This window comes from Ostrinia furnacalis, unplaced genomic scaffold (genome assembly GCF_004193835.3).
Source record: "Ostrinia furnacalis isolate ACB-3 unplaced genomic scaffold, ASM419383v2 OfSCF6287, whole genome shotgun sequence".
Classification (NCBI taxonomy): Eukaryota; Metazoa; Arthropoda; class Insecta; order Lepidoptera; family Crambidae; genus Ostrinia; species Ostrinia furnacalis.
Genome location: NW_021136526.1, coordinates 485,986 through 513,865, shown reverse-complemented (window position 1 = coordinate 513,865; position 27,880 = coordinate 485,986). Strand labels below are relative to the sequence as shown.

The following is a 27,880-nucleotide window of genomic DNA, read 5'->3' as shown; positions in this document are numbered from 1 at the left end:
TATATTACATAGACAAAGCTGGGCTGGATAGTATCAGGGTCTTTAGCAAGTCCCATACAGGTACGAGGCAATTTATTATTAAAAACTCAATTAAAACATTTCAATAAAAGTAACACATCGGAAAGTAATTGTGAGTATAAAGTGTGCGATATTCGCTATATTTATTATGGTATTTTTTATTTTCTTTTTAAATAATTCAAAAAGCACTTTTGTATTTTTTAACTCTTAGGTATTTGGTATCTGCTGATCTAATAAAATCTTATTTTGCTTTAAAGCCTATTCCAGTAGAACTAAGTCTAGATTCTAGTTGTAGTTAGTAATTAAGGTCGATACTAAACACATGAGAATAAAAATGGTGCCCGCTAAGTGAACGTTATAGCCTTTTCTTAACTGGTATTTATTAACGGTTGCATTAAAAACTTAGTGGAAGTTTTATGGCGTGTGTTAAGGTGAGCACAGACTAGAGATTTTGCTAGAGCATTACTATGTGAATACGTTCTTACGAAAGATATGACGGTATAAGAAGGTACATGAAAATGCTTCAAGAACTTTGTAAACAAAAATAAAAGAGTTCACGCATGGAAATAGATCTGTGGACGACAAAGTTGCTTACGACGGTCACATGAAACAAGAAAGAAGCGAGCATTTGTGAACGAACAAGAGCAATGTTCGTACGCGAGCAAACGTAGATAGATGATCTTCAGATATTAGCAACTATTTGGCTACTATTACCACTATTACTGTAATATCATAGTCTGAAATATTACTGATATGACTTACTACATTTTATATAGCATTGATTCCCTTTCCAATTACTGTAGAAACTACACTGTCGTGCCAACGAGCGCTGAGATTTAATATATCATGTAGTAACTAGCTGTGCTATTGAACTAAGTACCTACCCAAATAAAAGATATCCAGTGAATCAAATAAAATCAACCTTCACTACCTAAGGTTAACGTTCTCGTATAATCAAATTAGAGTCAAACCCCTGCCCGAGTGGTTAAGTTTAACGCGTCGCGTCGGTTACACGAGTTAACCTTTGAGAGCGATAGTCTAATTTAAATAGTGATGTGACAGTAGTGTTGTGAAATACTGTTTTTTTTTTATGTGACAGGAGGCAAACGAGCAGACGGATCACCTGATGGTAAGTGATTACCGTCGTCCATAGACACCCGCAGACCCAAAGACTGTACTAAAATGTAGAGATAGCGAAACAAAAGTTTTGAATTTAGACTCCGCTAAACTATCTCAACCGCGAATAGAATTCTATAGATTTATACCCAAATAATAAACTTTGCTTTGTACCTAGTTGGTAAATAAAGAATGAAGTAAAAAATATATCTATACTAATATTATATGCGAAAGTAACTCTGTCGCTGTTGATGAAATTTGGCATTGAGATAGTTTGAGTCCCGGGAAATGACATAGGATAGTTTGTATCCCGGTTTTTGAAACATGGACGCGTGCGATAAAGTTTTTCTGTGACAGACAAAATTCCACGCGGGCGAAGCCGCGGGCGGAAAGCTAGTACATTATATTACACGAATACTGGCATCTCATTAATAGGTGCTACATTGCAACATAGAATATTTCTTTTTCTTATAAGAATATTTTTAAGACCACAGTTTAAAAGACTTTAAATGAACACAGCTGTCCGTAAATCCGTAGTCATAAAATTTGAGGGTTAAAAGAATAAACTAGTTACGAGGTGTTAAAAACCCGTAGTCTTTTATAGGTCCTAAAGACCGAGTATCTGACATCACTAAATTCATGCGCGCATTATTTAACTTAGTTAACCCTCGGAGCACTTTGGGTCAAAGAAATCCTAGTATGTATTTTGTGTTACTAAATAGAGGCATTTTACACGACTCGGTGGAAACGTACTCGTGTAAAATAATTAAGTAAATGATTAATTACTAACGTAATTATTACGTTTTGCCAGTGTAATGTGGGACCCTCGTCCTATCTTGATGACCGACAACCTCAATAGCCGTCTGGGTGTGGATCATAGATTAATAAAGCCTAGATATTGTCCGAAGCAGTGGTAGGATTAATATTGGGACGTGTAAAAGTGCTTTTTAAAAGCCTATTTGCAAAAATAAATGAGTTTTAAGGGTTTTTTTTTTGAGTTGAGAGCGCAAAGTGAGGCAACTTTTAGTAGACTAGAATAGTAGAATAAATAATGATGGACCGATGACCTTGAGAAGATAACTAGTAGCAGCAGCTGAATGCAGAAAGCGGGAGAATACTCCCTAAGATTCCGCAGAATAATAGCGTCATGTCCTGGGTTTAACTACCTCAGAGCATGACACATGTTGAGCGGTGGCCATTTTTGGTTCTAACTACCTTTTACTTGTTAAAACTGTGCGTGTTATTTTTTTTATGTTGTAGGTAATCAAAATAAAATAAGGGAGAGTCCGCTAATTTGGACCAGTTTTTTTCAATCTCATTTTACACATATTTTTCTTTTGTTTTTGCTAATGTCCATGGTATATACTATAAGATACATTATTCAACTAACTATTTCATAAGTATTAATTAAAATTATTGTTGTATATTTAGCACAAATCAACAAAGTACAAGTTCAGAGCTTCGGTCCAATTTAGCCAACCGGTTCGATAATTTGTACCAAAGGGTTACTAAATTGGATTTGAATTAATTTCAAGCCTATAAAAAAACTATGGCAAAATATTATGCGATACATTCTTAACAAATTAGGAAACGAAAAGGAACAGTAGTTAATAACATAGACAATGGTGGTACCCGGCGGTACAATATACCGAACTCTCCCCTATTTTCTTTATTTCTTTCTTCAGAGTTTTCATATTTAGGCGATTTAGCAGCGCGACAAAACGCGCGACAGACGCGCTGCAGAAATTTTCATACTATGTGACAGCGGATGCATGCCTTCACATTATAAAAACGCCGCTGCCGCGCTGCTGTCGCGCTTCTAAAGCCCTAATGTGGAAGCGCTCTAAGGCTTCTTGGGAGACTGACGTCCTGCAGTGGAGTGTCATTTCTTAGCTCAAATGAGAACGTTTGTCCCTGTAATATTTTTTTAGAAAGTGGATGATAATAATTATCATAAATAAATAACTTTAGCGGTGTTAGACGGGTTAAGTTGTCACGGTCGACCTATTAACGCGTTTGACTAAATCCGATGCGGAGTTACGTATTTAATATTCTGACACGTTTATCTTCTAGTAGATATCTGCATTAGTTCAAATTGATAAACACGTGTTAACTAGACTGTTATTATGATTTGTTTAAATTATCTATGAAAATGCCAAAGGTAGTAATTATAGTCCAGCAAATTAGCAAGCAGATTAGTGGCATTGCGCAGAACATATAGTATTTTTCAGAACTTTGTTTGGTCCAATGGTTAAATGGTAGAGAAAGCCATACGACACTAAGTTCCCCTTTTGTCGTGCCATTTTAAAGCTTTAAATAAAAAAATATGGCACAAACGCAAAACAACCTGAAAGTTTAAGAACGAAAAAAGAAGAGGCTAAAATGCAAAAAGGGAAAAGAAGCGAAATTATTTGATTGCCATCAAAACATCACAAATAAAAATGTGCTCAATAATGAGGTATGAATACAAGGGACTTCCCCTACGATCATAAGAAAATGAACTCAGTAATTTTTCTGGGGACCGGAAACTGATAAACATCACGTAAGAAATGGGACAACGACGTGAAAGGGCTCTACCGTCTTCCGCATGATAAAAAGGCAAAGCACACACTAGCGCCATCTTGAACAAATAATAGTCTTAGATTCACCCGTGGACTTTCAGCGAAGGCACAGAACATGGTAGTTCAGCCAGCCCATGAAAATAAAATACTAAGTAGTCGAAGATCATATTATGTATATTTAATACTGTCAGACAGCCACCACATGCGCCGTACCACTACCTGTTAACTTTAAAAAATAAAATAAACATGAGCTACTAGCTGTAGAGGTAACATAGAGGCTGCAGCTTTACGAATTGACGAATGTTGACCAACAATGTTGACGAATGTTGAATGCCGCTAGTGGTAGCTGCGGTCATATCGTGGTTCCACGTTACGTAAATAATGAGATTATGAGTACAACGAAAAGCTGGTATAAGTACTTCTCATTAAGTGACTAGTAAGTATCGCTAACCTAAGCCCAGAGAAATCACAAAAAATCAGAGACAGTTTAACAAAAAAAGGTAATAAAAAGACGTAAATTCAATGTAAAATTTTAAACTTTCGCGTTCCATTTCAAGTAAAATGTAAGACACTGGTCTTAACGCGACGTTTATTAATGAGTTACATTATGTACTCACGGCTTGACTCAGTCTGCTTGTGACCACGGCTTCAGCATCGCAGCCGAAACGTCAAGCCGTGAGTACATATTGTAAACGTCGTGTTAAGAGACGTGTCTACTATTTTAGTAAATTCAATGGTTTAGCTGTTCTCCCGTAGCTACGTTTGGCGTAAGGCCGCGTCCATTTCACGGGTCGTTACGTGATTCCGTCCAGTTTAACGGCCTACACACCTCAGAGGGCTTGCCGAGCTGTTTCTCTACAATACTTTGTACAGTCCTGTAATTTGTAACTCTAGCTTGTCTTGGCCTTTCCTTTACAGTTAAATAAAACTAGATTTCAACCTATACATTTTTGGATCAAGGAACAAGGTAGAAAGCGTCGTCGTCGTCGAACAAAGACGGATCGACGATAGGGTTTATAAAACGTGTTCTCTATACTGCGTTAGAATACTCATATCTGACGATGTGTGATTCTGTTTATGAATTTTGAAAAATAAAATATATCATTTAAAGGAGCTACTTGAGACGACGATTAAGACCCAGTTTTTTTTATTCGTAGTTAAAATAACCAATAGTCAAGATGTCAAATGACAAGTGGTTAAATATCAGAAAAAAAATGTTTTTCGAACAATGGTTAGTATGACTTTTAGTACATTTTTTTAAACTATTAGTTAACATTTTGTTAATATTTAAGTTTAACCATTAGTAGCAAAATTTAACAATTTGTTATTTTAACTATGAATCAAAAAACTGGGCCTAAGAGTCTGAATTTTCACACTTGTAACACATTTAACTCAGTTTGTGTTCGAATAAACATCCTTTGACTGTCGTGTAAAGGTTAAATGTAAATATTTAAGTAGTGTGGGTGGTGTAAAGTTATTATCATGTTTGGATACGCCTGTGCGAGTGTCCAGGTATTTACACGCCAAATTGATTTCGGTATAGAGCCCATTGTAATATAAATACAATCAGCAGGCCTGTTTGTTTAACCACAACGGGGAAACTCCTGGTCACCTGATGGAAAGTGATGATCAGGCCGAAGGCGAAAGCGAGCTGCACCCGGAATCCTAAGCCGCATTGACAAACATTCTTTCTGATTGGCCTTATTTCAATAATAATGCTTATTTCATCTAAAACATAATTAGGTACTTAGTATATCGGTAACAACAAATAATATTTTCAGTCCCCCAATTGGCCTAAAAATAACTAGCAGGATTGAAGCAATCTGGAGTTACAATCGGGATTTTCAGTGTTGTTTTATAATCTGTCGTAAAGCTGTAGTAAAAGCTTTGTACTTATTCAAAAGCTTAAAGAACGTCGCAGATTTATCAATCCGGAAAGGGATCGTAAGAGTATCAACTCGAGGCGGTCAGTATTCTTTGTATGAAATTCTAAACTGCAACGCACACTTATCCGCACCGTAACGTAAACGCCTCGCCTCGCGATTAACAGCTCGCGGAAGGCGATACGGTGTTGATCCCTTTCCGAGTTGATAAGTCTGCTATGAGCTTTCTGCACCTATTTCTATTGTAGTAAAATGTAGGGTCCACACACAATGAATTTCCGATTTGAATTCTGGGCGAGGTATTCAAAGAGAATGGACGCACGTGGGGGTGGAATTCGACAATATACTATTGTTGAGCACCCAACGACGAGTTCTAAGTCATATCCTTAATAAGGGGATGATTTTCATTGGATCCGGAAATTAATTGAACTGCGAATCCATTGATTTATGCTAGGAAATAAAAATAAAACATCTTTTAGTCTCGTGCTTTTTAGTGCAGGTATCCTACATCCACAAAAAAAAACTTCCTTTCTAGTAATATTATAAATGTGAAAGTTTATAGGTCTTTCGCATAAAAGGCAAGTTTTTATGCAGCAAAAATTAACATACATAATATTAAAGGCTTATAAAACCCACGAAGAATAAGCTAATCTATCTATATATCTATATAAATAAAAATGAATTGATGTTCGTTAGTCTGATTAAAACTCGAGAACGGCTGGGCCGATTGAGCTGATTTTGGTTTCAAAATGTTTGTCGTAGTTCAGGGTAGGTCTAAACGGTGAGCAAATACGCGCGTGATATTGTTGTTCTGTGACAGACAAAATTCCACGCGGGCGAAGCCGCGGGCGGAAAGCTAGTAATTACTATGAATGAAAGTCGAACTCAAATATAGTTTGAACAGTCCCAGAATGATTGCAATATTTTACTTTGCAATCGAATAGGCATTTTCAATCCCTAGGGACTTAAGAATATGATTCGCTGTTGATATTTGCAGACTGTATTTGTTTTTGAAATTGCCTGGTTCACACAAACACAAGTTATCGACAAGAAGTTGATTTTCGCTTAAACTTAGAGTAGGCGCGCACCGTTGATTTTTAGTTGGCCGATAGTTGTGCCGATTTTAATTTGTATGAAGAATCGGCCAAATCGAATCGGCGTAGTGTGCGCACTCCCATACATGCCCATACTGATCAACTGCCCGGCTAAACTATCGGCCGACGAAAAATCAACGGTGTGCGCCTACTCTTATGGCACAAATCAAAAGTGTGACTAACTACAAGAGTTCAAATTACCCAACACAATAAAAATAATGGATGTTTCGCCTAGACATCTGCGGGTAAGCTCTCGGATTCGGGATTCAGCACTTGGGGGTAAATGACTTTGAGTCTTTTACACGTTACGATTTCCGAAGAAGAACGACTTATTTGCATTAAGGTTGTTCTATGTCGTTTTTAATGCAATTTTTTTTAAAGAAAATGTAAATATATTTTATGTGGAAATTGTAGAGTATGGAAGACATTGATTCGAATTTTTTTTCTTTTTAATTTGTGTATGTAGATAATATGTAGTAGACAAAAACCAGGAAAATGATTATAAAAATCACTACCTACGAGTACATACTATAAAACAAAGTCGCTTCGCTATGTCTGCCCCTACGTATGCTTAAAAAAATCTTTAAAACTACACAACGGATTTTGATGCGTTTTTTTAGATAGAGTGATTGAAGATTTTTAACTATTTTAGGTACCTGAGCGAAGCGTGAAGAAAACGTCCCATGTAAAAGGCCAGTAAAAGTAACAGTTTGGCAAAACCTCGCGAGTCTCAACTTCATCGCGCAGTTAACAGCCGTAATGAGCGCTCGTCTTTTGGAGCTTGTTAAGCATTTTTATTGCTTTAAGCATAATTTGGGGAGTCTCTATTGATTTTTTCGCTTGTGCTGTTTTAAGTAGGTTCTGAAATATCTAACATGACAGTCAATGGAATAGAAGATTTTACCATTTTCAGTTTTTGTGAGACATGGTCTGAAGCCATAAGATTTGAGCATTGTGTGAAGTGGTGCTTGTTTCTGTAGCAAATCTGAATGGAGCTATTTACGAGGTAAACATGAGCTGATATTGGCACTAGCTACTGAAGAAAGAAACGTCCCTGCGAAAGAAGTTTTAAAAATATGAATGTTTTTACATTCTTTACCTACTTCGATTCATTTTCCTAAAGTGGCCTAATTTTACAAGCTCTTAAAAGTACTCGCAAGTTTAAATAAGGTCTTGTTAGCCCCTCAGGGATCTCCATAGGACTCCATTTTGTATAGTAGAAGTGTAGTAGATGGTATTTGTCTATCGTGTGGGTTTGTACATGGGTCATTATCAGAATAACCTTTTTCGAGATAAAAAGAACATTAATTATTGCCCCGGGCAATGTTTAAGACAAGTTTTGTGAAACAAAGTTAGTTGTACTTTGTAACAGCCATTGGATATTGTTATAATAACAACAATTTGTTTAAAGTTTCTTACTGTCCTGTATATTTTTACTCATTTTAACTAATCCTCAAGTTTTATTTAACGAGCTTGACAAGAAACGAAAGCGTTATTCCAAAATAAAACTTTGCTCATTATGATTATGTATTTTTATTCTTCTATGTATAATATAACACTAGCTTTTCCCACGGGTCCACTGAGACGGCTGTTACTGAAAAACATTATCGTGCGTATGAAATAAATATTTCTTTAAAAAAAACGGTATTTAAGCGATCATAAACTCTATCTTAACCAAATTTTATTAGAATCTGTTAAGTGGTTTATGAGTGAAAATGTCTTAGTTTTACTGTGGATATACAGGGTGTCCCAAAAACTTAAATCTGTGATATTTTTACAAAGGTCTAATTTTGATATTACAGAGATCTTGAGGAGGCCAATTGATAGTTGTAAGGTTATCCATTGTTTATGGGACACCCTGTATACATAATCTATATCACAGACACGTTCCCACTAAAGCTTTCTTAGTAATAATCCTACCTACTGTAATTCTGGAACAGAGCGTAACGTTACAGACTTTACCCTGTCTTTTTAGCCCACTTCTATTACGTAGAACAAATTACTACACACGTTTCAAATAACTCACTTAATGAGAGATGTGAAGACTAACATTCTTTTGTTTTAGTTAAACTTCACGTAATAACGAAAAGCTTTTGTTGGAATATCAACGGTCAGTCCCTTGTCACAATAAAACACGTGCACGGCAACACGGTAACACGGCTCGTCACGTTTTTGTCGCGTTCCGAAAATATTCGAGTGTTTCATTGTCTTTTTATTTATTTTAAGCTTGCACAAGAGTTATAAAACTTGGGTTCAGTGTGAAACAAAGTCGAACAATTAAAACTATAGGACAACAGACTGTCGGCCGTTTGGTGTAGTGGTTCAGAACGGACTACTATGCCGAGAGGTCCCAGGTTCGATTCCCGGCCGGGCAGAAATTGAAATGATGAATTTCAATTACTGTAACGGGTCTGGGTGTTACTATGTATAGTATGTAGGTATTTACCCATAGTACAAGCTTTGCTTAGTTTGGGACTAGAGGCGCAGTGTAAAATGTCCAAGGATATAAAAAAAAAACAATGCCAAGCGACACATTGAAATTGAGGGGGCAATATTGCTCCAATAGTGGAGGTCTCGATTGATGGACATTTGGCAGGGTCACTTGTGAAAGGTACATTGTATTAGCTGGTGTATATCTGTGGTACTTATTATCACCTAAAAGAAAGCATTTTTATATCATTGTTATCATCTTTCCTCTGTTTTGCGATAAAAAAACCTTAGCTTCGATCGAACTAGCAACATTTCTGATCGAATCTCTTTTGAGCTAAGTATTTATTAGTAAAAACTTTTAGGCTGAGTTGCACCACCTAATTTTAAATGCAACTATAACGATAACCGGTGCTTTTTATATGGTGTTTGACAGATTTTTAACGTTTGTTAAAGTTAAAGTAAGATGGTGCAACCCAGCCTTAGTCTGTCAGACTTTTTTTAGGAAACTAGTCTATTCGTATTACATTCCATTGCCATTTCCTATTCATCCCTTGACTCAAATATTTGCAAGAAGAAGTTAGGTATGTCCTGCGAAATAGGATAGACAAGGACTTTCCCTTTTTACAAACGGGACCCAAATAAGTCTGGAATCTAGATGAACTAGGGCGTGAACAGGGTGAAATTGTCCGGTCATGGTTTGGCGCTCATGTGAAACCTAGAACGCCAAAAGTAGAGGCGCCACAGCCTTTAGAAGGCACTTGAATAAATGGAACATTTTTCAGCAGATGTTATTGTTATTACCTACATTAACTCTCTTTACCACCTTTTTTAATAAAAATTTCATGAATTGAGGAAAAGCAATTTTCTTTTCTAATTTTTCGAATAAAAGTTTTCTAGCGATAAGACAAAGAAATAAAATAAATTCATTTAAATTATGATCTAGCTTAACAATAGATTCCTTGGTTTCTAGATAATTCAATTTAGCTGTTAATTTTATTGAACGTGACTGTAAAAAAATACCCGGTTGATGAATTTTTTGCACTATACTGCAATAATTGTGTAAAAAGTAGGTATCGCAAGACATAATTATTTTGCTTTTACTTTTGTTTTAAAAAAATTTAACCCACGAATCTGAAAAAAAAAATGCATGAAATACTATAATTATACGCGGGCAATTTCTCAAGCATACCAATTCCACGTCAATTAAGTGGGTTTGTAAGCAAACGCGTGAGCATTACGAGTACGTATCCGAAAGCTATTGTATGAATGAAAATGAGAAATGAATATTGGTTTGGATAACGTCAAATCGTATGTGATATAATCACGGGCCAAAGGAAATCGAGGACATACCCCGTTACGCAATTTGGGACTTCTTCTTCGGAAAAATCCGTAAGAAGGTCGGAATATTTATTATACGTGTAGACTGTAGGTAGGTATACTACGGTATACTACGTAATGAACTATTCGAACATGAACAAATTGGGCGACAACTTTATTATATTGAACCAGCTTGAAGCTTGGGCTTGAAGGTTAAAAAATAGGCTCCAAAGTCCAAACCTAATAATAGGTATACCGAATTCAAATTGTTTACTAGTATGTAAGGCCCTTTTCATCGCTCTTAGACACGTCCCAAATATAACTGGCTTTACTACCAATTTGGGATAAAATATAGGGTGGCGCTGATAAGAAGTGGTGGAAGAAACTTTAGTCATACCATTTTTTAAATAATTACTTTCTGAATGACTAGTTGAACGAATCTCCAGTTTAATATAACTTTAATTTCAATTTAGTTATGTCCTCTGATTAAAACATAACCTAAACTTTTACCCTATGTCACGAGTACGTACGGTTTGTATTAAAAGTATCCTAATTTCCTAAATCCATATTTATTGCATGTACCTTTACATAACACTTTGCTAAAACAAGTCTTATTAAGAACAAAACGTGAGATTATCCCCCATTATGTATGTTAAGTATTATTATAATCCTCGGTTACTTAACCCTTCCAATCTTCGGGCCCAGGTGTGTGTAATATGACAATTTTAAAAGCCCTTTNTTGTGTTACTTGGGAAGAAACTCCTTGATTTTCAGTATTGGTGTGTAATCCAGTGGATAGAAATGAAGAGTGACAATAATAATAGTAAATTTTCGTTTGTTTTAAATTATACAATATTAGCACCCGCGGATTGGTGCGCAAAATTGATCGCGGACGAGGAACGTTCCTGATTGGTTGTTGGTCTCGAGCGTTAAGACGTTGAGCGAAGAAATTGTAGCAGGGAGAAGGTATATGGCCGCCAGTTCTCATGATGAGTTGCGTAGATGGCGCTGTGGGTGTCCAAACATGCCCCCGGCCTTGGAAGCACCAGCTTACGAAAGACTAGCAGGATCCATCTCTGGCTGATCCCATAGTAAAGGACAGATCTTGGTTACAGCGCGCCTGATGACTCCGGATGTTGTTTGGATGTCAGCAACTCTCACGATGCCATCCTTTCCATGGATCGTGTTCTTAACGCGTCCCAGTTGCCATTTCAGTGGAGGTAAGTTGTCATCCTTGACAATCACCAGCGTGTCTGGTCGCAAGTCGACCGTGTTCTCCTTCCACTTGATCCTCGTCTGCATCTCCGAGATGTACTCTTTGGTCCAACGTGACCAAAAATGCTGGCGCAGTTGTTCAACACGTTGATATCGAGTAAGTCGATGCATCGGCGTATCTTGCATGTCGGCGCTTACAGGTGCAACGAGCGGACGACCAACCAGGAAGTGAGCCGGAGAGAGAGGCTGAAGATCGTGCGGATCTGTGGATAGGGGACTCAGTGGACGGGAGTTAAGGACAGCTTCCACCTGCGTTAATAATGTGCATAGCTCTTCGAAATTTAGGTGCGCGTTGCCTAATACACGGTTAAGGTGATATTTGCAAGATTTTACTCCTGCTTCCCACAGACCACCAAAATGAGGAGAGTATGGAGGTATGAATTTGAATTTAATCTGTTGGCTGCTAGCATACTCGATAATATCGGATGAGCAATTCGTTAAAAATTTCTTAAATTCATTCATCAAACCTACAAAATTCCTACCGTTGTCTGAAAAGATTACTTCCGGTCTGCCACGACGCGAGATAAATCGTTTCAGGGCTAGAAAATATGCGTCGGATGTCAGATCGCTGACAAGTTCCAAGTGTATCGCGCGTGTAACGAAACAAATAAACAAACAAATGTACGACTTTACAGTTTTAGCACCTCTGCCTTTGCGATTCAGTACGAGCACCGGGCCTGCATAGTCTACCCCGCATCGCATGAACGGGTAAGTTGGCGTGATTCGCTCCATAGGTAAGTGTCCCATAATCGGGTTTACGGTTTTACCTCTTAAGCGTGTACAAATAATACATTGACGTATTACCTTTTTTGCGAGATCACGCCCCCTTACCGGCCACCAGCGCTCGCGCAGCGCGAACAGCAGCGCCTGCGGAGCCGCGTGCAGCAGTTGCGCGTGCTCGCGGCGGAACAGCAGCACTGAAAAGCCATGTTTACTTGATATTAGCATGGGGTGTTTTTTATCAAAGTCGAAACTGGTAGAATTGTCTAGACGACCTCCTACTCGAATTAATTGGTCGTCATCAATAAATAAATTTAATTTGGCTAAATTATGATTTCTTTTTAGTTTTCCTGTTTCTAACAATTGCTTATGTTCTGCTGGAAATGATTCTAATTGTGAAAGTCTAGCTAATGTTTTCACAGCATCTCTCAACTCTTCCACACTGAGCGGTCCTATTATTCTGTCATTTTTATTTCGCGTATTATGAATAAAGCGGAGTACGTATGCGGCTGCGCGACTCATGCGGTTGAATTGAGAGAATCTGTGAAATGGAAATAGTGATGTACCGGATTGTTGTTCCGCTATAAAAGAATGTACTGCTTCACGTTTGACTTCTGTGAGTGCTTGTTCAGGGATGTCAGACTGGTCACACCCTGAAGCCGAGCTCAGCATAATTTCGGGTTCGTGTAGAAATGTTGGTCCATTCCACCATAGTGACGAATTCGAAAGGTCAGCTAAACTAACACCACGCGATACGAGGTCAGCAGGGTTATTCTTTCCACTGACATGGTACCACGGGAGCTCTTTACTGAGTTCGTGAATTTCAGAAGTTCTGTTCTGAACAAAAGTTTTTAGTAGGTTGGGGGCCATACGTAACCATCCCAACACTATGGTTGAGTCAGTCCAAAAAACAACGCGGTCAAAGTGACACCGAAGTGCATCGCGAACCTTGTCATAAAGTCGAGCACCCAATAACGCTCCGCATAGTTCTAATCTAGGGATGCTGACCGGTTTTAAGGGCGCGACCTTGCCTTTAGAGCACAACAACCTCACTGTCACTATCTGAGTGTCACTTACTGTGCGTATGTAGATGCATGTACCGTAAGCAGTTTGTGACGCATCGGTGAAAATGTGAAGCTCAATCCTAGTTGGGTATGGTCCCATGACATGTCGCGGTACAACTATGTTGTTTAAAATAGACAGATCGTTGACAAACCGGTCCCAGATTTTTGTAATGTCACTAGGAACGGGATCGTCCCATCCCAATTTCAACAACCATAATTTTTGCAATAACACCTTCCCTATGATTACAGCAGGGCTCAGAATGCCTAGTGGGTCGAATATTTGCGACACGGTGGACAAAATTATGCGTTTGGTTAACGGCATCGGTTTGTTTTCAAACTTACTAGTGAAATTAAAGTTATCTGACGAGGGATGCCAACCAAGACCTAGTGTTTTGCATTGACTATTTTCCCCTAATGCTAACTCTTTAGAATAGTGAGGAACTGATTTATCAAATTCGTGATCAAAATTAAATATCCATTTGCGTAATGGAAAACATCCAGACTCGAGTGTGTTAGCTGTATTTTTACATATTTCTAACAACTGAGTTTTATCATCATGGCCCGTGATCATATCGTCGACATAGAAATCCTCGGTTAACACTCGTTTGACGTCACAGTCAGTACAGTCAGCAGCTAACTGCTTTAAACAACGACAACTGAGAAAGGGCGCGGAGGCTGTCCCATACGTAACTGTATTTAAGCGATAAACGTCTATAGGCTGCGATGAGTCATCACGCCACAGTATCAGCTGTAGGTCCCTTTGTTCCGGCGCAACACTTACTTGTCTATACATTTTTTCTATGTCGGCGCAGGCTGTGTATTTGTATTGCCGAAATCGTAATAAAATGGAAAANAATAGTGAAGTACCGGATTGTTGTTCCGCTATAAAAGAATGTACTGCTTCACGTTTGACTTCTGTGAGTGCTTGTTCAGGGATGTCAGACTGGTCACATCCTGAAGCCGAGCTCAGTATAATTTCGGGTTCGTGTAGAAATGTCGCGTATGATTGTTTGTATTTAGGATCACGATCGAATCTTTTTTCTAACGATAAAAATTGACGCTTCGCTTGAGAATACGTCTCGCCCAAGGCATCAGCTGACTCTTTAAGTGGGATGTGAACACAAAACCTTCCGTCAATATCGCGTGTAGTATTGCTTACAAAAGATTTTTCACACTCTAACTCGTCATCATTAAGTNATGGAAAATAAGTCGCCTTGTATTGGAGGACCTACTAGTTGGATGTCATTTAATGACTTTCCAGTCGAAGACTTGGCACTAGCATTAAAAACCACACGTAATTTTGTGGTGGTACTGTGAGCACGAAAAACGCCATGATGTGGCATGATAAAATGAGGAATCCCATACGACTGTGCGAGTGTCATGTGGCCTAAATTGATGTATTCGTGTATAAAGTCTGCGTATAATTGTTTGTATTTAGGATCACGATCTAATCTTTTTTCTAGAGATAAAAATTGACGCTTCGCTTGAGAATACGTCTCGCCCAAGGCATCAGCTGACTCTTTAAGTGGGATGTGAACACAAAACCTTCCGTCAATATCGCGTGTAGTATTGCTTACAAAAGATTTTTCACACTCTAACTCGTCATCATTAAGCGTATTCTGAAGCCTGGGTAGTTCTTCAAGCTCCCAAAATTGGCGAAGTTGTGTATCTAAAGATTGACTGAAGTTGCAATGAATAGATTTATTTTTGTGTGCGTATAAATTCAAAGAACCCGACACTATCCAACCTAACTGTGTGTTTTGGAGGAACGGGCCGTTAGGTAAACGCATTTTACCTTCAATAAGTAGGTCCCAGAATCGATCTGCGCCTATTAATAAATCGATATCTTGCGATTCTAAAAATTGAGGATTTGCAAGCTGAACATGTTTAGGAATCCTAAAATGCGCGCTTTGTATGTTAACAGCTGGCAAAGTTGATGTTATTTGCGGTAGAACGAAACACTTAATGCGCATGGAGTAGGTATTGATGCGTGATTTTACTTCGATGTCACAAATTTGCGTGGATTGTGACACAGAATTACCCACACCTCGTATTTCTGTAGTGGACTGTATAACTGGAATGTCTAATCGTTCGCATAATGATTTTGTGATAAAACATCGTTGACTTCCGTTGTCAAGAAGTGCGCGTACTAAATGATAGTTACGATGTTTATCCGCTATCTCGACCAGTGCAGTCGATAACAAAACCGGTAGCACGTCTAAATCATGTGTGTTGGAATGCGCGTTGTAAACACATTCGTTTGTATTGTGCGTAGCGGCCGTATCGGGCGAGCCTGCGACCGGCGGCGGCGGCCGCGGCGCAATGAATGCAGATGTTTGTGCGCTGGGCAATGCGCAGGATGCGCTCGGGCAATCCGATTCAGTCGTCAGTGCACTAGCTGAGAGTAAGGTCATGCCGGGACTTGTGCCTTGTTCGTCACTATGTATGAGGGAGTTATGTTTTTTGTTGCATTTTCTACACGACCCAAACTTACAATCGCTCACCGTATGACCAGAACGCAAGCAGTTTTTGCAAAGTTTGTGATTATCAATAAGTTTAAGCTTTGTGTGTAAATCAGAATCTAAAAACCTTTGACAAGAATAAAGTGGGTGCTTACCGTTGCACATCACACAACTTGATGGCTTTTGTGACTTGTTGTTGGAAACATTGCAATGCACTTTAGTACGTTCATGCGTAGCTGTTTGTTTTTTATTTAAATTATTTTGGCTACCTTTGCAGTGTGAACTAGATAAAGTTTCCAACATATCTGCTCTGTGCTTTAGAAATTGAAGTAAATCATTTATTTTCAAAGCTACCTTGGAGTCGCCACGATTTTCAATTAAATTACTATATTTATATTGTTCCCATTCGCGTTCTGTGGTTTGATCCAATTTAGAGACAACAATATAAATAATTAAAGTGTCCCATGAATCAGTGGGCTCGCCTAATATTTTTAAAGCACGTAGGTTCTTTAAAATAGTGTCTATGAGGTGTCTAATGGATGTAGGTGACTCCTTGGTGAGCGTTTGAATTGAAAATAAAGCCTTGATGTGATTGTTAACCAATAAATTTGAATTATTGTAACGGTTAAGCAATAACTCCCATGCAACTAAATAATTGTCAGCGGAAAACTCTAATGATTCAATCACTTGTGCTGCGCTGCTTTTTAGTGATGATTTTAGATAGTGAAACTTTTGAATATTACTAATCTCATTAGAATTATGCACAAGAGATAAAAATGTGTCTCTGAATTCTAGCCAATGCTCGTATGAACCGTCAAAGGTTGGCATGGAAATGGTAGGTAATTTGACCGATTCCTGTACTTTATTCCTACACTTAGAACTTGTAGCAACCAGATCACTGCCCAACATACATTCAGCCCGAGCTAGGACGTCATAGTAGCAATCTTCAAATGAATCGCGTTGAGATAATTGGCTATCTATTTCGCTTTCTGACACAATTTCCTCTATTTTAGTTTGGAGATCACTAAACTCAGCGTACAGGCCCTTGGCACCTTGTACGCGAAGTGCCAAGTCGGCACGTAATTTCTCAGACAACACATTACTTTTAATGCTATCTAGGTAATTAGAGAATCTAGTCAGCCTACTTTTAACTATTCCACGTTTTTTATTTAAGCTGCTTAGCAAACTAGATTGTTCGAATGGGATACCATCGACCGTTAGACTACAAGGGGACTTTGAACGTGCCCTCACCTCACTTTCTTTGCTCATTTTGGTAAGTTAGTGAAAAGCAGGAGTACTTACAGTTTTAGTGTTCGTAGTGATCTGCGAAAGCAGCAGGTATTAGCAACGACACTCTGCTGTTGAACACTCGACACACTTGATGCGCGTACGTAGGTAGGTAAGTACTGAAATTAGCAAATGCACAGTATTACACAAGTGAAAACCAAGGGTTTTTGGATATTGCGAATGGCTGGCCGTACCGATTTTGCATCTCCTGAAGTCCTGGTGTCCAATACGTAGACGTGACTTGAAGATAGCTTCGCCGGTTGATATTGTGATATCTTGCGTTTTCCGGTGAATATGCAGCTCGGATAGGTCGCTCGCTTGTTGTATCCGGCTCGAAGGACCAAATGTACCAGAATAGCCTTGGCACTGCAGGATTTTTGAAAAGAAACTCCTTGATTTTCAGAATTGGTGTGTAATTCCGTGGATAGAAATGAAGAGTGACAATAGTAATAGTAAATTTTCGTTTGCTTTAAATTATACAATGCTAGCACCCGCGGATTGGTGCGCAAAATTGATCGCGGACGAGGAACGTTCCTGATTGGTTGTTGGCCTCGAGCGTTAAGACGTTGAGCGAAGAAATTGTAGCAGGGAGAAGGTATATGGCCGCCAGTTCTCATGATGAGTTGCGTAGATGGCGCTGTGGGTGTCCAAACAATATAATATAGGTACATTATATTTTCCTAAAACATCGGAAAGTTAGTAATAAATATGTAAATAGATAACAATGTTTTTTATGCATAACAAGGCAGGTATTTGACCAAAATCGCAAAATGTTAAAATAAATCAATGAATCTTCTATGAGCTTACTCTATTCGCGTTAACTGTGATTTAAATTCATATATTCATGGTAAATTAGATAATAAAACAGATTATGCAACTGATTCCATGAATATTTACCAGGGATCATCTGCTGGGCGATGTTGAGTCTTGTATCGATCGGGCAGAGTTTGTATTAGGGTGCGGCGAGAATTTCATTAGAAAACTGGATAGGTATTATGGTGGCCGCTATTACATTCTGACCGCTAATTTCAATTGGGATGTCTGGCTGGAACGGGACAGGGCCGTAATTTACAGGTGGGGTGAACCCCGGGCCCTTGGATAGAATCGCAATACTAATCTGTTAAAATACCAGTGGTTTGTTATTGTTTTGAGAAAGATGTTCATTTATTGGATCTTTGGTTGGGATTATTTTGGACAATGCTTCTTCCTACACGGGTATTACTAGAACTTTATGTAGTAAGTCAGTTGAGGGTTTTTGACAATTTAGTAGTTGTAGTGACTGTATGTAGTTTATTTATTGTCTTGCGATGGTTTTATTTGCTGTCAGGTCAAGCCTATCAATAAAAGTGTCTTTGTAAGACCATGAACTATTTTTGAAAGCGAGAAAATGATTCTGCGTATTCATTCCTTCATAAGATATATCTTGAAGCAATGGCAGACAAAAAAAGCTTTTTGCAAAGTTTTCCTTTAAAGTATTTTTTCTACAGAAGATTTATTCATTGACGCTTCCTAGGGCCCGGTCCTTAAATACGGCCCTGGATTGTTCGTTAATTCGGCGGATCAAATGGTTTCATTACAACTGATTGCCAAATCCCGCGATCGATGGGAATGCAATCGAACGTTCGCGGGCTCTGATCGAGAACATTCCTCATCAGTTTGGAATTTGATATTTCACTGTCATAATGAAGCTGATTTGCTTGCTTGCAAGTTACACACACTATGATAGGTTTATGGAATCTAGCGGCCGCCCGCGACTTCGTACGCGTGGACCCTGTTTTACCCTCTAGTGGTTGAATTTTGCAAAATCCCGTCCTAGTGTCCCGTCTTAGCACCTACACGTTCTAAAAGGAACCCCCAAGCAAAATTAAAGACTCCTAGCACTTGTAGATTCTAGGATTTTGTGATGAATGAGTCAGTCAGTGACCTTTCGCTTTTAACAATATAGATACGAATAAAATTATTTACACAAATGTGATGGTTTGGGTCATTTAATTTTTTTACTTTTGTTGTACTTGAAAGCCTTCTTTAGAGGACTGAAAAATAAATAAGTTACGAGTACATCGATTTAAAAGCAAAAGATTTTTTATGTTCAAAATTTACGTTTATGAGCACGTTTTAATTTAGGTAGCTACATGCTTCTTCTTTTATTATCATTACTGTTATCCATAAGAGTCTTATTCACCACTTTATTCTCTGATCATTTGCATTCAATTTCTTCATTTTAGTTAGATAATACGAGAAATCTGTCCCTAATATTATGAAGTTATAGTTTTAAATACCTTTATCCCATAGCTGGACTCTTCATAGATGATGGAGACGTAGCTCCACCCTAATTTCTTCACGATCTCCACCATCGCCCGCACTTGGTGCAGGTCCGAAGGTATCGTCCTCGTGAAGTACTCGAACCGGGCCTTGTTGGACAGCTCGGGAGATGTTGAGAAGAATGACACCTGAGTAATAAAAAAGTCATTGATTGTGGGAAATGATACCAAAGACAGATAATGTTGCACGGTGGTTCGTCCAAGGTTGCACGGGAACATAAGTTTTCTGTAGTCAATGGGTAGGTACCTACTACCTACACCTGAGGTATACATGCCCATAGTAAGGAACTGGCAGGAATTTACATTTTTTTGCGTCGTTCTACTTGATCGCACTGCCATTTCACCATCAACATCACCAGGTCATTTCGTGTCTACTGCAGGAAGATGAACCCTCTCTTGTGCATTAGAGGCAAAAGGAAGGATTTGGCCAACAATACCTATGTATTAACAGATCTCTAAAGCGCTTAGCCATTTAGCGTGAAAGTGGCTTGAAGATCACCAACTCCGCGTCATGTAGAGGCGTTCCAACAAAAGGTTGCGCGCACCTGCGGGATCTTGAAGAGGCGCAGCAGGTTGGCGACCTGCACGGAGGTGACGCTGGACGCGGCGCCCACCACGCCCGAGATCACCTTGCGCACCGCCGTCGCGTTGCACGCGTACTCCGCGTCGTCGATGTTGCTTATGGAACCTGCCGACATACAACATGGAAGTCAAAGTCAAAGTCAAAATTTCTTTATTTGTTTAGACTAATAAATAGTTCTTACAAATCGTCATTTTGCTCTTAAGGAGCCTCTACATGTCTCATAATCTTTTTACCCTACCAGCGCTTCGAGACCAACATTTGGCAAGTGCTGAGAAGAAGCGCCGCAACAAACTCAGTCACCACTGTCTGCCGGTTAATATAATACAATATATTGTTTTAAACTTGCATGGTCACTATCATAATTATTATTACTGACGGGATTGCTTTCTTCAGTTACTCCGTGACCATGGCGCTTGCAACAGTGCCGAAATATCGGAAACTCAAAATTAAGGTACATGGTAGGAATCCCGTCAGTAACATTAAACATGTAATTACGAATGGAAGAAAGAATAATGGGTCATATACCTTCATACCCCGGATATCGCGCACAATAGCCCAATCATGAGGCTAAGTAATACGTAGGGCTGTGGTCAATCTGGTTTTTTACATGATCTAGGTAGGATTAATAATACTAATACACGCATGCATATACATACATTACACACGCAACACACACTTGAAGAGCACTGTGTTATTTTTTGTGTAAAACTTAAATATTAGTGTCTATCCACTTAATATGGTTGCCACAGAATACCAGCGTTATGCTCTAGGTCCTGACCTAGGGCATAGCACATGGTGAGTGGCTGCCATTTTAGTTCAATTAACTACATAAGTAAGTAATTATGTTGTTGTAGGTAGTCTTAAGGATGTTCGGACTAAATAAACATATTTTTCTTTCTTTCTTCATTCGATTGCCCTGCAAAAATAACTAACTAACTAATGGGTCATACGACAATACAAATGTAGAGCCTTAATATACCTAAACAAGGAGCACGAGTACAAGAATATTTACCAAGAAACGCCAATAATAAGGCCCCAATTGCGAGATCTATCATTAAAGGACTCAGGATTAGGCCGTGACACAAAGAATGTACGCCTACGTTGGTAATTATAGAAATAACTAATTCCAAGATGTTGGGTACCGTGGTACTGATCCTCGCGACCCCAATAAGTCTTGGAAGAAATGTAGGTACTGAGATTACCGTTGTATTGAGGTCCAAACTGATTATGTTTCACAACTGAGACCTAGTAAACTAAATGAGGTTGGTAAAGAGAAAGAATAAATAAGAAAAATTAAAGTTACGAAAAGCCAATAAATATGTTCTGAGATAAGATGTCAAGATATCTTCCGGGTTATCTGTTACGTCAGTTCAGATCAGGATGCTATTAAAAATGTAATCCAATCTGGGAAAGCTGTAATACAGAAATGTATGAAGGAAAATATCTTTTTTCAATTTACCGATCCAAACTTTTCTGTATCAATTTGAATTATATTAAAACAACAAGTTTTAAAAATTATTAGAAACCGAAGACTTTTAATAACACTCTTCAGAAGTCTGTTATTTATCCGAAACAAATTATTCTAGCAAACAATTAATTAAAATACAGGTTTCCAATTAGATTATCTTTTCCCAAAAATAATAAGCAACCCTCAAACGTCTAGCAATAAGTTGTGTTCTTAGAATCACATTCACAAATAAAATAAAAATAGCAACAAGTAATGAAATCAACTTACAAATAAGAAGGACAAAAAATACTCGTAATGCGGATTAAGTTCTAAATAAAACGTCAAATTAAATATAACGGAACAAGTCAGCGGAAAATCGAGCATCTTAAAAAGATCTACAAAATTAAATACAATGTGGGACGAAAAATAACATTTAATTTCTTTTGTACGAACTTATTTTTTCTGTTTTGTGAGATAAATAGAGTAGGATATATATTTATCAAATATACCGCGATTGTGACAAAAATACCTGATTTTTGTCACAATCGCGGTAATTTACTTAGGTAGATTTTATTCATCACGAATGCTTTCAATATGACAATCTGTGTACTCTACGTAACATGGTTCACTGGTGTGTGCTTATTGCCGCAGCAATAGTTAAGAAGAAAATAAGTCAATAAATAATTGAGAAACAGTGTGAATTTTGTAAATATTTTTCAAATGCAAAAGCTGTAAAACTATACATATACATCCTGTTCCACCAATTCTTCATTTGATCTAACCAGGCAGAGAGGCATTAATTGTTCAGGAAGGTTACTTTTCTTTGAAGTTCGAAACATTTAATATCATAAATGAGTCATGGTCTCTTAAATAAATATTGCCTGAGAGCCTATACCTTACATACTTAGCATATTCCTCGTTTGCCAAATTACTCTGTCCTTAAAATACTACAAAGCAACTTCACACACCAAAGTGACTCCACCAAGATGGCGCTAAGTGGACGTCTATTTAGTCAAATGAAAGAGGGTTTACTCACAAGTGAAATTCCGAAGAGGCTCGTGTTAATTGAAGTGTGACCATCCTAATTTTGTTCACAGCGTTAAGTAATTGTTTTATAGCAATTCCAACTTTGCCTTTCAATTTGCTCACTTTACTTCGAGTGAGTCTGTAATTACTGTTAATTCTTTTGCTAATTGAAAAACGATAGAATGGTCACAACGTAAATTACAATGGTCTTGTTCGAAGTGGTGGAACTCGAAGTTTCTAAAGTTTAAAATCCTCGTTAGTTCTTAACTTTAAAGTGTTACTAACTGAGGTAGTAGTGGTCAAAGTTTTCGCATAGATTTCCGCAAATTCTTGGAATTAATCTTTTGTATTGTTTGTTGATTAGTCTGTTTGTCCCACGGAGTTTGGTTGTTGATGTGTGAAAGAGAACTTTGGTAGTCTTCCATTGAAATTACTAGAAATTATTATGTTTGCCGTAATCAGGAATTAGCTATTGTTTTTGATTTATGGTTTGTTTTTGATCAGACTAATGCTGGTTTTCTATATTCAATCCTAATCCAAATCCGTCCGTCAACTTTCAAATTTCAATATGTTTTTGGTCAAAATATCTACCGTTTCCTATGTTTTTGCATTTTCATATTGTTTATAAGACTATTTAAACAATAATTAAGTGTAACCGCATAAAAAAATATGCATATTTGTTTGAAAACAGATTCAAATTTAGCAGTTGCAATCCGGATTTTTACTCGGATTGAATACAGGAAACGGGCGTTAGACAACAGTCTTCTCGTTGAACACACCTATTTTATTATCTTTGTAGCTACACCTACACACAACACGTACCCCGTATTTATTATGTCTACTTACTCGTGCTTCCCCTTCCCCAACATTATAATTTATTCATTCGTATGGAGGAAGCATTTCAAAGTCGACATCTTGTTTCCGTCATATGTCAGTACCTGTATATTAAGGGAGAGTCCGCTAATTTGAACCAGTTTTTTTCAATCCCATTTTACACATAGTTTTCTTTTGTTTTTGCTCATGTCCATGGTATATAATAAAAGATACATTATTCAACTTAGTATTTCATAAGTATTAATGAACATGATTGTTGTATATTTAGCACAAATCAACAAAATACGAGCTCAGAGCTTCGGTCCAATTTAGCCAACCGGTTCGATAATTTGTACCACAGGGTTACTAAATTGAATTTCAATAAATTTCAAGCCTATAAAAAAACTATGGCAAAATATTATACGATACATTCTTAACAAATTAGGAAACGAAAAGGAACAGTAGTTAATAACATAGACAATCGATATTGTTTTAAACGTTATCACGATTTTGAGTACAAGTTTTGTAATTCCAATTATCGTAACGCACACTTGTACCTAATCTACTTTGCCAGTATTTTGCTTTTATTTATTGTTAGTCAAACATAGCTACGCTATTATAACTTCAAAATATGATTTATTAAAAAAAAAATCAAAATCCTTTGGTAAAGTTCCATACAACTTGATGTGGTACAATTTAGCCGACTAGGTGATAGTGCTTTTAAAAAATCGGTAAAAAATATAGCTTAAAAATACCGAAAAATGTTTCAAATAATTGTAATCCACACTAATTTACGCTTATAAATAATATATTAGAAACACCCTGTGATTAAATTTAACAAAATTACAAACTAAACATGCCTTGTCAAAAGTTACTTGAAAACAATGAAAAAATAATTTTCAAAATAAAACACACGTGTTTGTTGTCACGGCAAAAACCACATGGCCGATATTAATTGAATTTAGTTGTGTATCGCTGAGTGTTGCAATTACAGACATTCAATAAATACTTTACGAAATATAAGGGTGGTACAATTTACCCGGCGGTACAATATACCGAACTCTCCCCTAATTTATTTTACTTATTGTGTCAATAATACCATTTAGTCATCCATCTTTTTGACTAGGGTCTGACTGATCACTACTACTTTGCCTGGCCCATTCCCATTTTATTTGGGGTCGGCCCTCCGCGTCATGCGTCTCCAGGCGGCTCGGTCCTGGGTTGTCTTACTGTTAGTAAATCGATAAAATGCCTCATCATCATAATTTCAGCCACAGGACGTCAACTGCTGAACACAGGCCTCGAGACAATCACCATACAATCAAAACTCACTGATTCTGCGCTTGTTCGGTTGTAAAAATGTTCACTGGGTTTGTAACAAAATGATAATTAAGACGAAATTAATATAATTTATTTGATTAGTCAACTGTATTCAAATGTAAAATTAAAATCAGAGTTTTGACGGGTAAATTGGTAACAATCAAACATTTATGTGATCAATAAATCATTGTGAGGATGATTGATGTTTTTGATCGAATAAACAACATTTATTTTCGTTTAATGTACCTAAATGTAGTTAGAAGAAAATACTGTGATAAGGTCATTTAACCATTATTTCAACTATGGAACAAGAAATAGAAAGAACTTTATTGGCACAGCACATTAAACAATAACAACTATAATAAAAAGTAAATAAAAACAATCATTAATGTTTTAGTAGATGAACAATCGAAAAATAAAAGATTTAACATATTTTACCAAAACTAGAGCAAATTATGTCTGTTGCGTGCCAATCGTATTTATCGACGGTATTTCGTGAACATTATAGTTCACAAAGTACCGTCAATTATGGAATAGAATATCTCTTTCATAACATCTGAGACTGAAATAAGCAGTATTTACGTGGCAAAATAAAAGAAAAGACGAAATCATTCAATCTTTTAGATTTGATAGCTATCTAAATTGGTAAATATTTTTACTTTTCTCAAATATAATTACTAGGTACTATTCGTAAATTCTGCTTCTTATTTACTCGCTTTTTATTTTCATTTCATTGTAGATAGTTAATGTCGGTTTGTCGTTAAAGAAAATGTTTATCACCCTTAACATAAAAAAATGTTCCATCCAACAAATGTTTGTTGGATGGAACTAAGGAATAAAATTAGGATTTATTTTACGTCAAAAGGTAGCCTAGTAATGTCGTGTCCTAGGTCTCATCTATTTCAATTTATTTGTCGTTGCTACTCAACATTATCAATCCGTATGCCAAGATCAAAGATAATTTGACATAGCAAACTTTCCAATCTTTAGAATACTTTTATGGTAGAATAGTTTTTGGAAAAGATGTCAATTAGGAACGTCAATTTCATTCTTCAGATAAAAGTTATTGGATGATTGAAAAATTGACTCTATAAATGTATATAAAACTTACCTTTGATAAAATCAACAGCCATCTCCAATCCATAAGTATCTTTATCACAGTCATCTAAAACATGAGCGCCAAGCGTCACTCCCGGCACCAACTTCAGGTCATTGTTTATGATATCCAAGGTGTAAAGCATGGTCTCCAACGCTTGAACTCCTCCCTGGGGCATGACCGGCCCACACGTCATGCTGTCAGATCTCTCATGCACCATCATCAGACCACCTAGCACCAGGTCACCTTCTATGACCGCCTCTCTCTTGATGGGCCAATGGGGGTGGTGTTTCTTGTCCTTCAGCTCTCCCACTTGGTCGTTCGACATGTTCACCCAATCCGTCTTTTCGTTGAACAAATCGTTGTGTATCAAATCTTTCTCTACGAAGCTAATGTCTTTGAAACTGGAGATAGGGTCGAAGAAGGGTGTCTCGTCTAGGGGGTCGAATTCGGGTATAACTTGAGCGTGTTTGTGCTTGTGCCTGTGGACAATGTAAAAATCATTTATCTGATCTAAGAATGCTGTTCAGACTAGAAAGCTATAGGGAATAGCTATATCTTTTGGTATTAATGCCTGTTTTCACCATCAATCCCTAATTTTTAAGTGACCCTTAAGAAAACATACATTTGTTATGTGTTACCCTATGGTAACACTTATAAGTTAGTGATTGATGGTGAAAACGGGCATAAGCCGCATAAAGTTAAATTCAAGGTAAATTAAAGTCAAGGTTTTTATCTAAGGATGTCCGGCTTCTAAGTAGGTACGAGTAAAGGGAAACTATCGTCAAATTCTCATGGGTTATTTAGTAAAGAGGTTGGTGGTTGGACCTTAGCTCTTATAGAGTCAAACAAAGCTGGACGATGACTTCCTCCTTTTTGGATTTCAAGGGTTTTCTCAACGTTGACTCACGCCACCTTGGATGGTGTCTCACCTGTGGTGGTGTCTCAGGATAGGAGTGTGCTCGAAGGCTCGGTGGTCGGGCCTCAGCTCTGACGGGGCGGTGAGCAGCAGCATGGCGGCAGCGAGCCAGACAGAGCCGGGCTTGCTGGACGATGTCTCACGCCACCTGGGATCGTGTCTCACCTGTGGTGGTGTCTCAGGATAGGAGTGTGCTCGAAGGCTCGGTGGTCGGGCCTCAGCTCTGACGGGGCGGTGAGCAGCAGCATGGCGGCAGCGAGCCAGACAGAGCCGGGCTTGCTGGACGATGTCTCACGCCACCTTGGATCGTGTCTCACCTGTGGTGGTGTCTCAGGATAGGAGTGTGCTCGAAGGCTCGGTGGTCGGGCCTCAGCTCTGACGGGGCGGTGAGCAGCAGCATGGCGGCAGCGAGCCAGACAGAGCCGGGCTTGCTGGACGATGTCTCACGCCACCTGGGATCGTGTCTCACCTGTGGTGGTGTCTCAGGATAGGAGTGTGCTCGAAGGCTCGGTGGTCGGGCCTCAGCTCTGACGGGGCGGTGAGCAGCAGCATGGCGGCAGCGAGCCAGACAGAGCCGGGCTTGCTGGACGATGTCTCACGCCACCTGGGATCGTGTCTCACCTGTGGTGGTGTCTCAGGATAGGAGTGTGCTCGAAGGCTCGGTGGTCGGGCCTCAGCTCTGACGGGGCGGTGAGCAGCAGCATGGCGGCAGCGAGCCAGACAGAGCCGGGCATGCTGGACGATGTCTCATGCCATCTTCGACGAATGCTTGCTCCATGTCGTTGAGCGCACGGTCATTTTAATCTGGAACAAGGAGATATTTCGTTACAGATTTTTTCTTTCAAGCGATAAGAGTTTACGTCTCAATTATAATAAAACTACATTATTAATTTTTCTTCTTCATAAGGTTCTAAAATGTTAAATGTTTTGTTAAATAAAAAGATCAAGAACGAACACGTCAATCTCAATAATATAATTTATAAACATTTTGTGTAACTCAATCTTATCCAGATCACAATTTCCGTTCTAATTACTTTGCTCTCTGATATTGAGAAATTTAAAATATTGTAGACTTGTTATTTTTATCTCATTGAAACATGTTTTTGTTACAGGTAAGTTCCAGAAAAA

General features: G+C 38.2%; 2 protein-coding genes across 2 annotated transcripts in view; both read right to left on the bottom strand.

Moving 5' to 3' along the window:
* LOC114362208 (metabotropic glutamate receptor 3-like) overlaps window positions 1-27,486 on the bottom strand; it is a 37,245-nt gene extending 9,759 nt beyond the window's left edge. The window contains exons 1-6 of the mRNA XM_028317505.1: window positions 27,374-27,486; window positions 27,070-27,204; window positions 26,766-26,900; window positions 25,849-26,315; window positions 20,094-20,236; window positions 19,507-19,677 (exon numbers count right to left, since the gene is read on the bottom strand). Of these exons, the coding sequence (XP_028173306.1) occupies window positions 19,507-19,677; window positions 20,094-20,236; window positions 25,849-26,315; window positions 26,766-26,900; window positions 27,070-27,204; window positions 27,374-27,486 (1,164 nt within the window). The remainder of the gene's footprint in view (window positions 1-19,506; window positions 19,678-20,093; window positions 20,237-25,848; window positions 26,316-26,765; window positions 26,901-27,069; window positions 27,205-27,373) is intronic.
* On the bottom strand, window positions 11,287-17,675 carry LOC114362207 (uncharacterized). Its single transcript, XM_028317504.1, has 3 exons — window positions 17,422-17,675; window positions 17,243-17,346; window positions 11,287-12,611 (listed from the first exon to the last, which is right to left on the bottom strand). The coding sequence occupies exon 3, from the start codon at window positions 12,439-12,441 to the stop codon at window positions 11,470-11,472; it is 972 nt and encodes a 323-aa protein (XP_028173305.1). The 5' UTR covers window positions 12,442-12,611; window positions 17,243-17,346; window positions 17,422-17,675; the 3' UTR covers window positions 11,287-11,469.
* Window positions 27,487-27,880: the final 394 nt, after the last annotated feature.

Bases quoted from the DNA above. Each gene is read 5' to 3' on its own strand.
- LOC114362207 (XM_028317504.1), bottom strand. From the start codon at position 12,441: ATGGGACACTTACCTATGGAGCGAATCACGCCAACTTACCCGTTCATG.